The 14,629-nt window shown below is 45.4% G+C and overlaps 1 protein-coding gene across 2 annotated transcripts in view; it reads left to right on the plus strand.

The window, feature by feature from the left end:
• Nucleotides 1-2,161: 2,161 nt before the first annotated feature.
• LOC144145189 (uncharacterized) overlaps nucleotides 2,162-14,629 on the plus strand; it is a 36,600-nt gene continuing 24,132 nt past the window's right edge. For both annotated transcript variants that reach the window (XM_077676709.1, XM_077676710.1), the window contains exons 1-2: nucleotides 2,162-2,366; nucleotides 5,145-5,220. In XM_077676709.1, coding sequence (XP_077532835.1) covers nucleotides 5,154-5,220 — 67 coding nt within the window. In that variant the 5' untranslated portion in view covers nucleotides 2,162-2,366; nucleotides 5,145-5,153. The remainder of the gene's footprint in view (nucleotides 2,367-5,144; nucleotides 5,221-14,629) is intronic.

Consider the following 14,629-nt stretch of genomic DNA (forward strand, 5'->3'; position numbering starts at 1 on the left):
GATAATAACGAAAAAAATAACTTTGCAGTGTGTATACCACAGGCAGTATAAGGAAGATAGTAACTATCTCCGGACGTGAGCACTATACGGTACATAGAACTCCGTCCCTCATACAAGCCTTAACCTATTGCCCCGTCCTAAATTATTACTTCTCAGCTGTTCTCACCAACAAGCATGAACCGGCCGTCTTCTACGCGAAGCAACTGCGCGGGCGCATGAATGCAATACCCTGCAAGCAATAAAATTTGATGTGTCATTCCGAACAAATATCTTAAACCAATTACCCTACCTGCTCATTTTTCTTAAACGAAAAACAAGCATGTAGCATTAGAGGGGAAAAAGGGGGCCACATCAGACACGGGAGGGCGAAGCGTGAATCAAACATGTAACGCTAGCAGTACAAATCCGTGCTTCGCATGATTTTAAGCTAATAGATGCAATAATATTTATTATAAATGGAATTGCAGCTTACTGGAAGGCGAGAGCTCTCCGGAACCAAACGTTCCCAGCAATATTTTTCTGCGCTCACCTCATCTCATTTCTGATTCTGAAGTTTCTTGGCCTGACGCAGTCAAAATCCTGTCGTCTCCTACTCTTGGGAACTGGGGACTTAGTTTGGATTTTAAATTCCTCGTTCAGGCGCTTCCAGAGACGTGTTGTCTCCTACCTACCAAGACTGGGGAGAGCATGTGCTAGTACTTCTCAATTTTCGCAGTGACATTCATCTCTATAGACGTTGACCGTTTAGGTAATGGCCTTATAACTGTGTGGTTGCATCGTTTAAACCTCAAATGGGCCCCACATTTCCTGACCCATCGGCCCGAAACAGAGAGGAAAGCCACCAGGCAAGAAATCTCAGTTGTTGGCGCCGTCGGTCCCATTGCGAGCGCACACTCAGATACGCCGACTGCTTTAAAGATGACGGTAGGTCTGCAATCAAATGCGTTTCTAGAGTTTGTTGGCGGCAAACATTAAGTTTATTGAGTTAGAAATAATCCCCTGTCTGTGAGAAGAAAACAGAGCTTTCTGCCTACAAGTCTATTGCTTCGGGGACTAAGCGTCCTTTATACCATCGAAGAAAATAATAGTACCTTCTATAAAAGGAAAAAAAAAACAAAACAAGCTGGCAGGTGCATGGCCAAAGATATAGTAAGACACAGTCGGTTGTCTTCATTCATTAGGGCCTTCAATGGATGCATAAAGCCAGTTTGTTGTGTTACTGACACCATAAATGACCCCGACCGGTGACAGCAGACTATATGATTTTCCGTAGACCACAAAAACCATTTTATTCATCCGTAAAGTCCTGCAAGAAATATTAGGACACCTGCGAGACTACTGAAAAAATAGATGTTTGTTTGTGCCTTCATTTGAATGCAATTGCAATTATGGTAAGCTCCCATGCCCGATTACTGTGATTGAATCGAAGGAAGCCCTGAGATTTCGCCTGCGTTCTCATTATCGTTTGTTTTTTTCTGGCATAAATATATTATTCTAATGTTTACAACAGCTTTGTAGATAAAAATGGAATGACAGTGTTTCTAGAATTTTACGTTGGTTAGCTAGTCCCTCACAACAAAAAAAAAAGTGTCATAGCCAAGAATGAGAATAACTTACGACCTTCCAAACTATAATTATGTTATGTGCAATGAAACATTGTGCGGTATGCTAGGTGGTTTATGTGGCATGAGGCCCCCATTATACCGTAGAGATTTTTAGTGTACGCATGATGGCGTACAGCGTTTGATAAAAGAGTAGTGCGTTTCTTTTACAACTACTTAGGTACATGAAGAGCCAGATAAAGATTGACAAGTTTGAATAAGCTCCCTGCCAAAAAACAGAATTACGAAGTGGTGTAATTAAGATACCCTAAAACCAAGGCGCGCTTTCGAAGGTTTCAATTAAAAGCTCGCCCATAACAGGCGCTCCGACACAGCTGGAGCTCAAGCAGAACAGCATGTCTTGTCTAGTGCGGTCGTTATTTATGCCCCTTTTTCATGTTACGCTGTTTGTCTTTCATCGTGAGTTGTATATGACAACTTTTATTTTAAAGCAGGTTTCCCTGAACGCGCCTGTCAGGACTGACCTCTAGACGGATAAACACACATGAGAGCACGAAGGTTATGTTCCAATGTCAGAGGAATTCCAGAATCAGTTTCAGGAAAAGCCGAAGTGCCGCTGCAGCATTGCGCCGTTGATATTACAAATGTTTAAGCCACAAAGTTAGCTCTTATTTTTCTACAGTACTTGTACTAAATTTTGCCGCATAAGGGTAGCACAGGGTACTGAGCTTCATGTGTAAAAAGGTACCCGAAGAGTACGAAACAGTCACTCTTTCTTAGGACGAAACCATCTTCATATTTTAGGTGAGTACTCTAACGGACACCTTCATTTCGAGCGTGTCTCCGCTAGCCCAGAGGCTGTATATTTTTTATTTCTGGTACAAAAACTACGAGTCTCAGTAAAGTTTAACGAGTTCCAAGCCATAACTTCTCAAGCGTTTTCTTGAACGTGGGCAGCGACAAAGGTGTCACCGGGAAAAGTTGGACACGAACCTTCGTGTGCTCCGTCAGGAATGCCGCTTTCTTTTGTTAAATGGTTGTCGGCGTGCTGGGTCACAAACCAAGGGAAGGGCCGAATTCATGTTCCTAGCCTACCGGTTTTAGAAAGCGTTTTGTATTAAAGTTTGCATTTTAAATCTTCTGTCGTTACAATGTGGTAGCATTTTTTTGTTTTTTTTATTTAAATATTCTGTGTGACATTTTTACATTACTAGGTTTTAGAGCCGGAGGACATTTGGTCCTCTCATTACCTTTGTATATTTCTAAAAAGGCATAAGTGTGTGGCCCGTGCTCGAAGTTGGTCTGCCCAGCCTGCTCACTTGCACGACGGCTTAAGTGAGCTGTAATATTCTATGAGCATTTTTCCTGCAAATAAAACTTTTTATAATTATTATTCATATATTGTTTGTGCCAGAACCACTTCGGAGAACTGTGAAAAATCATTGATAACCAACGCCACAACGAGACAATGTGTTTTGTACATTTACTATGTTAAAGCAATTAGGGAAACAAATCCCAGAGGTTAGCTTCCTTTTCAAGTGGGGTTGAAGTACCCGCTGCGGTGCCTCAGTGGCTAAGGCGTTTCTCAGCCGTGGCGGCCGCTTTTCTGATGGAGGCGAAAATGCCTGGGTTCTAGATTTTGGTGCCCGTTAAAGATCTCCAGGTTGTCAAAATTAATCCGGAGCCCTCCACTACGGCACGCCTCATCGCCTGTGTAGCGTCAGCGCGTAAACCCCTCAATCAATCAATCATTCATTCAATTAATGAATGAATCAATTAATCAATCAATAAATCAATCGATCAATCAAGTAGCGCTGAAGTAAGCAAACAACTGCTAGATAGCTCCAAATTTTTGATAGCATAAAATTTCCCGATCTAAAGCGACAGCTCGATATGCTCGAATATGCTCGACAGCTCGAATTGCGAGATAAAAACTCTTGCCTCATATAGCTGCTGCTTTCTTGCCTGTGACAAAAATTAATTTGTCACAGTCGGTGCTCGTCGGTGCCCCTAATAAAAATTATACTTTATGTTTATAAAAGCTTAGCACACAGCAAAGCAATGAACTGTCAGTCGAGTTGCAAGCGGTACACCGGCTATTGAATAAATCAAGGCGTTATTCTGATAAATCTCTCTGATACTTGATTTACCCTTTAAATAACTTACTCCATGAAGTTCTCATGCTCACATATTAGCATGTGGACATGAACATTGTGCACAAAACACTCCGAAGAACACTGGACAGTTTTGCTTCCTTAATAAATCCCTACTTGAGTTCAAGCACTCAAACAAAGGCCATACAGACAAAATACAAGTTTGTTTTATTCGAAAGAATTGGTATTTTATAGTGCCCCAGCGCTTTTCCCACAGCGGGTGCTGCTTTATTCCCTGAGAAATTAATCATATTAACCCAAAATTTCGATGCTCCCGCCCGATCGCGTGTTTCGTGACGTCTGCCATAACGTCACATGGCCGGTCTTCAAACGAAATTCAAGTGCGCTGTTCAGCCAGCAGTGGACTGAGCACGGCCGGGCTAAAAGGGAGGCGCGCTGTGTTGATACTGCGGAGCCTTGTTTGCCGTCAGTCATCCTTGGGGACGCCACCATACGGCTCCGCACCGCTCTTCGCCTTTGCTTTGTTTTCGACTGTATTTGTCCCTCGCTTGCTTTTGTTGCGGTAGGTAGTAATCTTTTCGTGATACATGACTATATTCGACAAATAGGGTCACATAAAGCCATGCTGCTAACGCTAATCGGCCAGTGTCGTGTGAGTCAACCCCAAAGCGCCGGACCGCTGTGCAGCTCTAACGAGCATAGTGCGCGAAGTCCCAGCAGCAGTACCTAATGGTACTTCTATGTTTACGTGTTCGTTCCTAACTTTTCATGTCCAGCTCCTCCCCCCCCCCCCCCACACACACACAATATTAACTGGTAGAAGAAAGAGTGTGCCCTAAATTTAAGCGCAAATAACTCTTTCGGCAGGCTTATCAACCCTGCTTAGTTTGCGTTGGCTTTTACCTGCTTCAGCCAATCGCACGGCGGTGCATATTGCGTCATAGGTTCTGATGCGGGAAATGAGCTAGTGTTACGCAAGCCCATTACCTTTTTTTCCAAATTAGGTACCTCATTCGAGAGCCGCTAACGCTAAAATTGTTGTCAATATGATTAAAACGAAGCAATCTTTCGAATGAACGAAACTTGTGTTTTGTCTGCACGGCACCTTTAGGCAAGTATGCTTTGAAAGGGCAAACAGGTGTAACTTGAAAATGTGCAGAAATATTTAATGCAAAGCTATCAAACATATTTGAGTATAGCTTCCCGCCATAATTTCTACAACGATATGGCGAGCTATTGAAAATACCCTTTGAAAATACTTGAAATACATCGTATTTCGTAACTGGTTATGAAGGTCTTTCCCTGATGTCGCATTAGCATTGAATGAATGCCCCATGACTACTGGCACTTGAAAGGAAAGAGCTGCGTAACCAAAAGGAATAAGGCAATTTTGTGACGCTCACAGTGTGCACCGATAGGAATTCATTGTACGTTCTAAGAACGTTACTATTTTTGTTCGTCATTCCAGACTTTCAGAATGGTGGCACCAAGGAGGACTATGCTGCTGCTTGCAGTGGTCGCTTTCGCAGTGTTCCCGGAGATAGGTTTGTTTTCATGGAGGTTCTTTTATTCTGATGCATCAAAGAAAGCATTCGCGGAGCACAGGGCTGCACGCAAACGAATTGGTGACGTCAATCCTAGAAATTCTTTTAAAGGATCAGGCATTTCTAGAAATATAATATGCTGTGATGCCATTTCAGTTGCCAAATTTAAAAGCGAACCTTGTGTTTGTCATGTAGTTTTTAAAATTTTTCTATCAGCAGTACAGTAGCAATTGATGCTACTTATGATGACCGCGCCACCGCAGACACTATCATGATACGTTTCAAACCTGCATAAGAAAAAAAAACAAATAACTGACGTAAGCATGACAAAATTATGCCCTGTCATAGTGTGGGACAACTCTAAATATGCTTTTTTCGCTTTTATTCGCCCGCCATCAGCCGATTGTAAGCACTATTCCCACGTCTTCCCTACTTGCGAAAATCTCTTACTTCGTTATTATGGTGTAGTTTGTGTTGCCTGCGAGTCAACTTAGACGAAGCCGTAGTGAGTTGCTATTACATCCCAAATTTGCGGACCGTCTAATGTAGTAACAAAACAACTTGTATAAGAAATGTAGTAAACGTAGTAGATTTAATATATGTAATTATAATAAATGTTTCAGCAAAGTTGCATTTTAACTGAACGCAGTATGAAGCAAATAATGAGTGGCGAAACACGTGACATCATTTTATCGGTACTACTAGAGTGACCTCGCGTTGAGACAAACCCGAGGGGAACATGACAATCTGTTTGTCTTATCTAAAGTTCGCTTAATCAGAACCTCTCGCCCCAAGAAAAACAATCGGCCACACTCCCCTGTGCATGCAAATATTTTGCTTCAAGACGCTGAATGCAGTAGACCTACGATGAAGAAAAAGGACAACAAAATCCTTTATTTGAGTGCGCAACTTGATGGTTGGCTGTCTTCAACTGTTCTTGCCTGGTTTTAATCCCCCCCCCATGGGGCGGCGGAGAGCATACAGCGCTACCTCAAGCGAGAACGCAGCAGAGGCACACAGGGAACTTCCCGTTTTCTCGGCGGTGACGCGGTGGGACTCGCGACCAGAACCGACGTGAACTCACATGCTCCGGCTGAGAAAGGGCATTGGTCAGGAGGGCGGCTACGTCGGCGAGCAGGAAAGCTCCATCGTCGCTTTTTTTACTTTTTTATCCTCCCAGTCTTGCGCCTCTCCCCTCCAGAGCCGAGCGGCCACAAATCTCTCCCGCGCTATCTTTTTTCTTTGCTTTGCCGCTCGTTCCGCAGGTTTAAGGCTGTGAGAAGTGGTAGCTTTATCCGCGTGACTTTTTTTTTTTTTTGCCGCTCCCTCCCTTCCTCCTTGGCGCGAATTCGGTTCGCGTTGTGGTTTTCATTTACTTATCTTTCCCTCCGGTCGCGTGAATGCCCCGCCGCACCCCGCCAAGACTGCCATGTTCACTACTTACAATCGCCAGCAGTGGTGGTCACCCCTAGAGGTGTTCGTCTTAACCGACGCGTACGGGCATCGTAAGATTTTTTTGCATTGGGTCTATGAACTCCCAAACAAACGTTCTGACGTTGTTCAGCGTAAGCGAGAATTCGTCTTAACTGAGCTCGTCTTAACGGGACTTCACTGTATTTATTTACAGCATAAATATATGCGTAATTGTTACTCGTTTAGGCCTGTTTAAACTGCTGAACCGAGGTTAGTTTTGCCCGTGTTATTGAAAACAAAACACGATGGCGGCATGTCAGTTTTCAGTCCCACACTATGCGAAACTTCAAGAACTCATTATTTTGGGCCGGAACGCTCATCAACAATCCCAACACACGTGTAGCTAAATGGTTTTAGCGGCAAAGGTAACGTAATGAAATGTATGCCACGCTTTTTGATCATGTCCCATTAATCTTGTAATACTATCTAGAAATTTCACAGCGTATTTCTTCTGTCCTCAAATCCTCATACAGAAAAATATGAATGAATAATTGACGAGAAATACGAGTAAGCGCGAATAACCAAAAAAAAAAGTGCTAACTATTGTGTTGCACAAAAGGAAATTTTGTTTACACTGGTAGGGACGACACGTCCCAGGAGCATCCGACAGCAAAGTCGTCTGTTGGCTATCATCCCTAAAAGATCTGTCTGGTCGCCCCGGGAAGACACTTTCCGCCACCCAGAGTGCAATTCGAATGCTTTATCAATCTGGCAGCGAAGATACTGAAGCCGAAGTACTGTCTCTGAGAACGGACATGGACCCTTGCATAGCCGGCGATGGCACGATCTCATCCCAATTTCTTTATGACCTGGCAAACGAGTCCCGCGTAGAGCCGAGGCTCATTTTTTCTATAAATTTACTACAAAGCTAGTAAAGCTCACACGCCTCAGAACGGCAAGCAAGTTCTCCATTGCTGTCGATCTTCTATATGTCGAAACTACTATGCCGACAGGAAAAAATTGCTACTCGCCATGCTCAGCCTCTCCCCTGGGGCCTATGGCGATTTTTCCAGTCAGCTGCGTGGTGTTGTCGTGCTGGTATACCGAAAACAAACGGACGCAGGACTAGTAGGTACTTGTTCATCGTGGAAAAACAGGGCAAAGACGACTGACCTAAAAATAAAGGGCGACGGGACACGCACTGCGTGTCCGGTCTAAGGCCAACGTGTAGGCCCGTCGTCTTTGCGCTGTTTTTCCATGATGAACAAACGGACGCGTCCGCATGCGGTACTACTGGCGTGGCACGTATTTTTTCGTCGCTTATTTTGTTTCCTCGTAGTGTCAGCCCAGCAATTTTCCCTTTCAAATTAGCAATGACATTTTAGCTCCTGCCGCATCGAGCAGTGTCTTTTGGTTTGCTTAGGAATTGGTTTACGTGGACAACTTCTCTGCATGGTTTACAGAAATTGATAGAGAAGAGGCTACCCTACCCTGATAAGGGGAACCCCCGCTCTCTCGGCGTCAATCGGCGTAACGCCGCACTAGCGTTTCGTGCCAAAGGGACTTTAAAGGAGTAGTGACACGAAATATTTGTGCTACTTTTTTTTTCGGGGCTATAGGTGTCTACGAGCCCACTAATCATATACTGCCACAGTAGATTGTCAAACGCAGCATCAACAATTACTTAAACCTCGGTTTTTTTCGTGCCAGTTTCGGTTTCGGTCAAGCGAGCACTGAGGCAACCGCCATTATGGGAAGACGCATTTGACGTCACCGTTCGCGTCGCACGCAGCCGATTCGGGTCTAAGTGCGCACGCGTGCACCAGAACGGCCGGACCGCCCGCAGTCACACGTGCGGTTGTCCCGAAAACTGTGATGTGTGCACAAGGCGGAAAACCGCGCGCCGAACAGGAGCGCGGAAGCCTCGATACGTCACAGGAGCACTGACATCGGCCGTTTGGGTCGAAGCGCAGGGACGTCGTGAGCTTGCTCGATGGCGCGGATGCGCTTTCTCGTGCGCGCAATGGTTAAAATTGATTTGACAAATGTTCTACTGAGCGGTTACGGCTTAAACTGCCGAGGGGGTATCTCCTTATACAAAAAAAGCTTTTTATATATTTATCTTAGCTTTAAAATGTTGTGTCAGTACTCTTTAAAGTTGCATGCTTCGCACCGGATTCATGGTTGGACGAGCGTTCCTTTTTAATGTCATTGAAGCGCTACTCCCTGTTGGTAACGTTCTGAGAGTTCTACACTTTTGTCTTTCCTTTCTTCCTTCCTTCCTTTCGTTCCCTCTGTCTTCCTGTGTCTTTCTATTTTGAGGGAAATGCCGGACACAAGTGAAAAAATTACAACTGAACTAACTGAAGTAAAGGGCCTTCAGAAGGTCCGATATTGAACATTTTTACACGTGGGACCATTGAGTCCTGTCATCCGCGTCAAAAACTCCGATATGCGTAAAAGATCCACCGAGTCAAAAAATCTAGAGAGTCACATGGTCTACATCAAGTCGAGACACCGAGCGAGCCAAGCGATACAGCGAGCCAAAGGATCCAATTTCTGATCATTTCACTCTCTGAGAGCTCTGGACTCCGAATCTGGGGCAGGCACGACCGGCGTGTCTTCGGAGCGTTTCCGCGTACAGAACACGTGTCATTAGTTCGTGCTTTGTCCCATTCTTGCGAACGATGCGCGAACGTTAGCTCAGCGGTTGGCGTAGCCCACACTGTTGATCGGGAAAACAAGCCGCATCTTTTGCGTCAGCCGTTGTAGCTTTTAGTCTCGCTGACTGCGAGAGAAACGCAGGCAACCCAAGGTCTCCTTGAAGCAGCTCTGGGGCGCCCGCTATTTCGGGTAAATAGCGTGCGCGCTCATCGCAAACGCGAAATGCCAAGGGCGGCTTGGGTTCTCTACATGCGCCTAGAGCCACTTGGGCAGACCAGAGCTTTAGGGTACCCCGTTTTAAAACTCGATAATCATTACCGGTCGGCCAGCGCTCCGGAGCCGCCAAGGCAAACCCGCGTTGAGTGCCTCTAAGTTCGGGGCTTGCCTGAAAACGGTGTTGCACACGGAGTCTGCTCGTTTCTGACAAGAACAAAAAAAAATGCACCCCTACGTATAAGGATTTCTTGGTTGCCGTCTGAGTTTGAACTTTTACTTGGCGATGGTTTAGACATTCATACGTTGAGCTTTCCATTTGACCCACACGAAGTCTGGACTTTTGTTCGCGAGGGGCTTGACTTTCACCCTTCGCCAATTGATTTAGGAGTATAAAGCTTCGCGTTCAACCATCGTCGTCGTTAGACGGAGAGGTGCATGATTTATCGTCAGAGAAAGTTGTTTTTCCCGAATTCGGTTGCCGTCTGAGTTTGGATTTTGGCTGGCAGACGGTTTCGACATGAACTCCAACGACGTTTCGCTTTTTTTATCGCAGCGGCTTTGACTTTGACTCTTCGCCATTTGATTTCGCATGAAGAAAACTTCCCGTTTAACTAAGGTAGTCCTTAGACTGAGAGGTCCATGGTTTTTCTGTCTAACTTTACACGCCAGGCATCCTTCTGCAAATCCAAATTGCTTTGACCGTTTCGAAATGGTGCAATCGGGTAGACGTCGACTTCAAAAGCGAAGAACCGTGGTTCAATTCCCACCACGAGGAGCGTTTTTTTCTTGAGGCGCTTCCCCGATAATCATCATGGTTAGAGAAAGTTGGCCTTCCTTCAGTGCGCTTCCGGCTGTCACAGTCGAATCACTCAGACATGCGAACCTTCGCTTTAATGAACAGTGCAATAGTCGAACACTGCGCGCCGGCTGACATCCCTGCTTTCCCGACGCAGATTCTGTAGTGTGTCGGTCCGCAGCTCCGCGACACTCCGACACCTGTGAATGCAACAGCACGCCTTTAACTCTACCGACCTTACACGACCTGTTTGAATGGTCAAAGCGCCTATAGTTCATTTCAGAAATTCATGCAGCACTGTGGAGGATACATTGGGGTCAACAGTCCGTCCGCTGAGGGCGCCTAACTCACCACTAAGGAAGTAAGAAATGGCGCCGGGGACTTGCGGTTCCGCCTGCCCAGAGGTGAGAAGGAAATGTCCTTCCTTTGCACGGTAGGTTAGGCATGCTCAGTGCGCGGACTGTCGACAACAATGTAGCCTCCACAGTGCTGTATGAAGCTTGTGATATGAACTATAGGTCCCGAAGTCCGACACAGTTCCCACGTGTAAGCTAGTCGTTGTTGTTAAGCAGGGTGACGTTTTAAAAGCGTCGCTGTCACCTACATCGGGTATGCACCTGTGAAATATCGCATGTTTTACATCGAGAACTGTGGGTACCCTAACGTAGTACTTTCGTTACGCCTGCTGCGGAAAACATGGGGTCGTTGACCTGTGCCCATTTTAAGTAGTCTATGGCAATGTTAGTGACACACGCAGCGGCTTGTGCGAACGTTCCGAAGAAAGGATGAAAGCTGGGGCAATTTTTCTGATTATTACCATACTACTACTGATCAATTTTTATGTCGCAAGTTGTCTCATTAAATTTTCGCGAATGCGCGCGTGCTCTCTCAACGAAACAAACGACCATTTTACGATGGCCCTGATGAAGAGCAAGAAGCTAGAGCAGAATCTATATTTGGCCAAGTAGACTGCAACCATATTATAAGTAACCCGCCGGGTGGCTCAGTACACACCGCGGCACTGTGCTGCTGAAGCCAAGGACGCGGGTTCGATCCCGGCCGTTTTGGCTGCTCTTCTGATGGAGGCTAAAAGCCAAACGCCCTTGTGCCGGGATTTTGGCGCACGTAAAGATCCCCAGGGTGACTAAAGTGATCCGGAGCCCTCCACTAAGGCACGCTTCATAGCGCAAGTTTAGCCATGGAACATTGAGCCCCCATACTTTGAAATCCAAGATAAAGTGTTTATAATTTGCATCACTTTTTCGTGCATGCTGTTCGTCTGTTTTCAGCCTTTCAATGTTCTCCCTATCGCTTGACCTTTTTTGAGCGGGGAAAGGGAGGTTAGGGTACGGCCCTTCGAAAATGTATCGTATATGCGCCGCTACATCAAATAAGAGGATTTATCATTTTTATGGCGCATACCTAACCCAGCAAACATAAAAATACTGCTGTTGCCTGTGTAAAAACGTTGAGGATACAACCAGGCATTTCTGCTCCAGATGTCGGACAAATGATTGCTTTGTCATAACTCTGCTGTTTTCGGTAACCAGTAAAGCACAGGCTTTATGACTGGAAATTGGAAACCAGGGAACAACCCAGGGTCGAAAACCACTCAGTTTTAAACTAACACTCAGGCAAGCGAAAAAGGTATAAATTCACTCAGGGGGCAAGTGCAGGGCTAACTAGGATATAACATTTTCTACTTCTTAAGTGTTTGAAGGAACCCTGCTAAGCACTGCGTATTTCAATGTCATGGGATATGCCATGCTCTATTACCATTCCAATAAGGACATTGATGTGTTCACCGAGGTTATTCTTTGTCAATGGAAGGAGGAAATTACTCTTGCTCTCCTTAGGTATGTTGTGCAGGGTCAATATAAATGTACATGAGAACTCTTGCTACCAATTTTTAATTCTGGGTCCCCAACGCTACCTTTATAAGTCTTCACAATCTAAATCACCATACGTTGCATTATAGGATGAAGAGATAGGCTGGAGTTGTATGACTTGATTTCGATGCGACACGCGCTGCTTGCTTCTCTAAATTTGCTTGATTCGAGATATGCGAGACAAATGTGCCCTCGATATTCGATGCTGCAGATAACCTGCCTCAGCTAAAATATGAGAATTTCTTCTGGCTTGCAAACGAAAGCGCTGCAGGTACGTATGTAACATAAAAGGATGCAAGCTCAGTTCCGTGGTGAGGAGTTCCTAGGCGTGTGTTTAAAGTAGTAATTAGTTTCGTATGGTAATTCATGATATAAAAAAACGAATTTGGATATTCTTACACAGATTTTGGAAACTATTGCTCAGTTTTCTCATCTCTCTGAAGCATACTATTGTGTTGTGAGAAGGGCAATTCTAATTCATCTGCGAGGCGCGAGAGTGACACAACAACTGCTACGTTTGTCCATTTTCTTCTGTCCCACCATGCAGGTGCGACAAAGAGCATCTTAGTTCCGTAGTGCTAAGTGCTCAATGTACAAAGTAGCGTTCTGTCACTCGTGCTTGTAAACTTCGCAAAGGCTGTGCACCGTGGTTGGCCAGAGAAAAAACAGAAGAAAACTTCACTGTCAATATGTGCAGATTATATCTTCATTGACGTAGCCGGAATTTTTCCAAAGCGGCAGATGATGAATGCTGAACGTTGCCTTGCGAGGGCACAAACATATCTTTGGAGTGGTGTTGAAGCTATGCGTAAAACCTAGCGCGTCATCCTTCTATTTTTTGAGCGCCAAAGCCCGACACTTTTCAACATGGCATTAAATGACGTTCTCGTTCATTGGTCTATTCAAGTATATTTTCTTGGCGCTGTTTCCCATCCGGGGCTGCATTGCCTGAAGGCAGGAGGCTGCATGGATCCATCCGTGGCTTCAAAGCCCAATGAAGTGAGAAAAGTTCCCGAAGTGATGTCAGCAAATCACCGTACATTTATGGTCACGCTACACGAAGCCGGGAAATTTAACTCCATGCTTGAACATCCACCTGTTTTATCGCAACTTGGGAGAAAGAACAAAAATATAAGCCCCTTTCGTAAGGGAAAGGCGGTTCAAACGCGAAACGTCCACCCATACAACCTTAGTCGAAGTCAAAGTCCAAAATACAACCTGCGTGGACCGTGGCGGGATGACGCAATATCATAAACGTCGGCTTAACGCGATGGACGAAGGTTCGACTCCGACCACGGGAAGCGTTTTTTCAGTGCAGTGCACTTCAGGTGCTCGCCTTGTCGTCCTAGCTCGCTCGCTCGACCCAAATATATAGAGCACCAAGGCGGCGCCCGCGGTAACGCTGTTGTTCGCGGCGTACCCCAAAGGCTTCGAAAGCCAAGCGATTTACACAGTCATAAGTGTTCGAAACCTGTGAAACGCTGGCGCTTTCCATACATCTTCGCCTTGTTTAGCGCAAAGAAAACTATAGGCACATTTGAGGAAACATATGCGCAATTAACCGGCAGCGCCCGCGTGCCTTTAGTTAAGGACGCCCGTTGGGTTGGTTTTTACGATATTAAACGCAAAATGTGGCAGTGGAACGCCGTAACGTGCGGGGAGAAAAGCACAAAGAGAACAGAACTATCGCTGGCGCAGTTTCAGGCAGAGGGCGCGCGAGCACTGCGAAGGCGGGAAAGGTAAATTGCATGGGGTGGTAGCAGTAAGCGGATAATGGCGGTACAGCACATTATGGCGAATCACTGCACTGCACTTCCGACAGCTTTCACATTGAGTGGAACGGTTTTAATTTTTCTTTAGGCGCTTGATAGGCCTTTGCTTGTCATCATCATTGTTTTCTGAAGCCCATTGTGTAGATTTGACTTTCCTGCAGCGCGTTTAGGAGCGACATCGAATGCCATCAGTGAGGCATAGAAAAAGGTTCGCTTTCACTCTTCCCATTAGCGTTACTTGGGAGGAGGCGGGAAACAACACTCCTCATCAATCTCTAAGTCTTGAGTTATGCGACTCCTAAATGCTGGCGGTTGCTCTTCCAAGCGACGTAATACCAACGCTCAACTTACATTACCAAGGGACTTACGCTTGAAGGAGTGGTCTGGTGCAGATTGAGCCCTAAACACTATACGGGTTTTGTGTCACGTGTGTATAAGTAAAGGACCGTTTTTAACCCACTCTCTTTATAGGGAAGTACAAAATTAATCTGACAACCCTTTAGATTCGTGATACGCGGTGTACGTCAGTTGCGAAGCAAAATTATTGGTTCTTGGGCGGTTAGAACGAAAATGCAGCGATAGCTCTAACATATATACAGACTGCTATACGTTAGGAGAAGACCTTTTCAGCGGAATCTGTTATGCCCAGTATGAATAGT

This window comes from Haemaphysalis longicornis, unplaced genomic scaffold (assembly GCF_048455015.1).
Source record: "Haemaphysalis longicornis isolate Haplotype H1 unplaced genomic scaffold, Haemaphysalis longicornis Haplotype H1 scaffold_7, whole genome shotgun sequence".
Lineage (NCBI taxonomy): Eukaryota > Metazoa > Arthropoda > Arachnida > Ixodida > Ixodidae > Haemaphysalis > Haemaphysalis longicornis.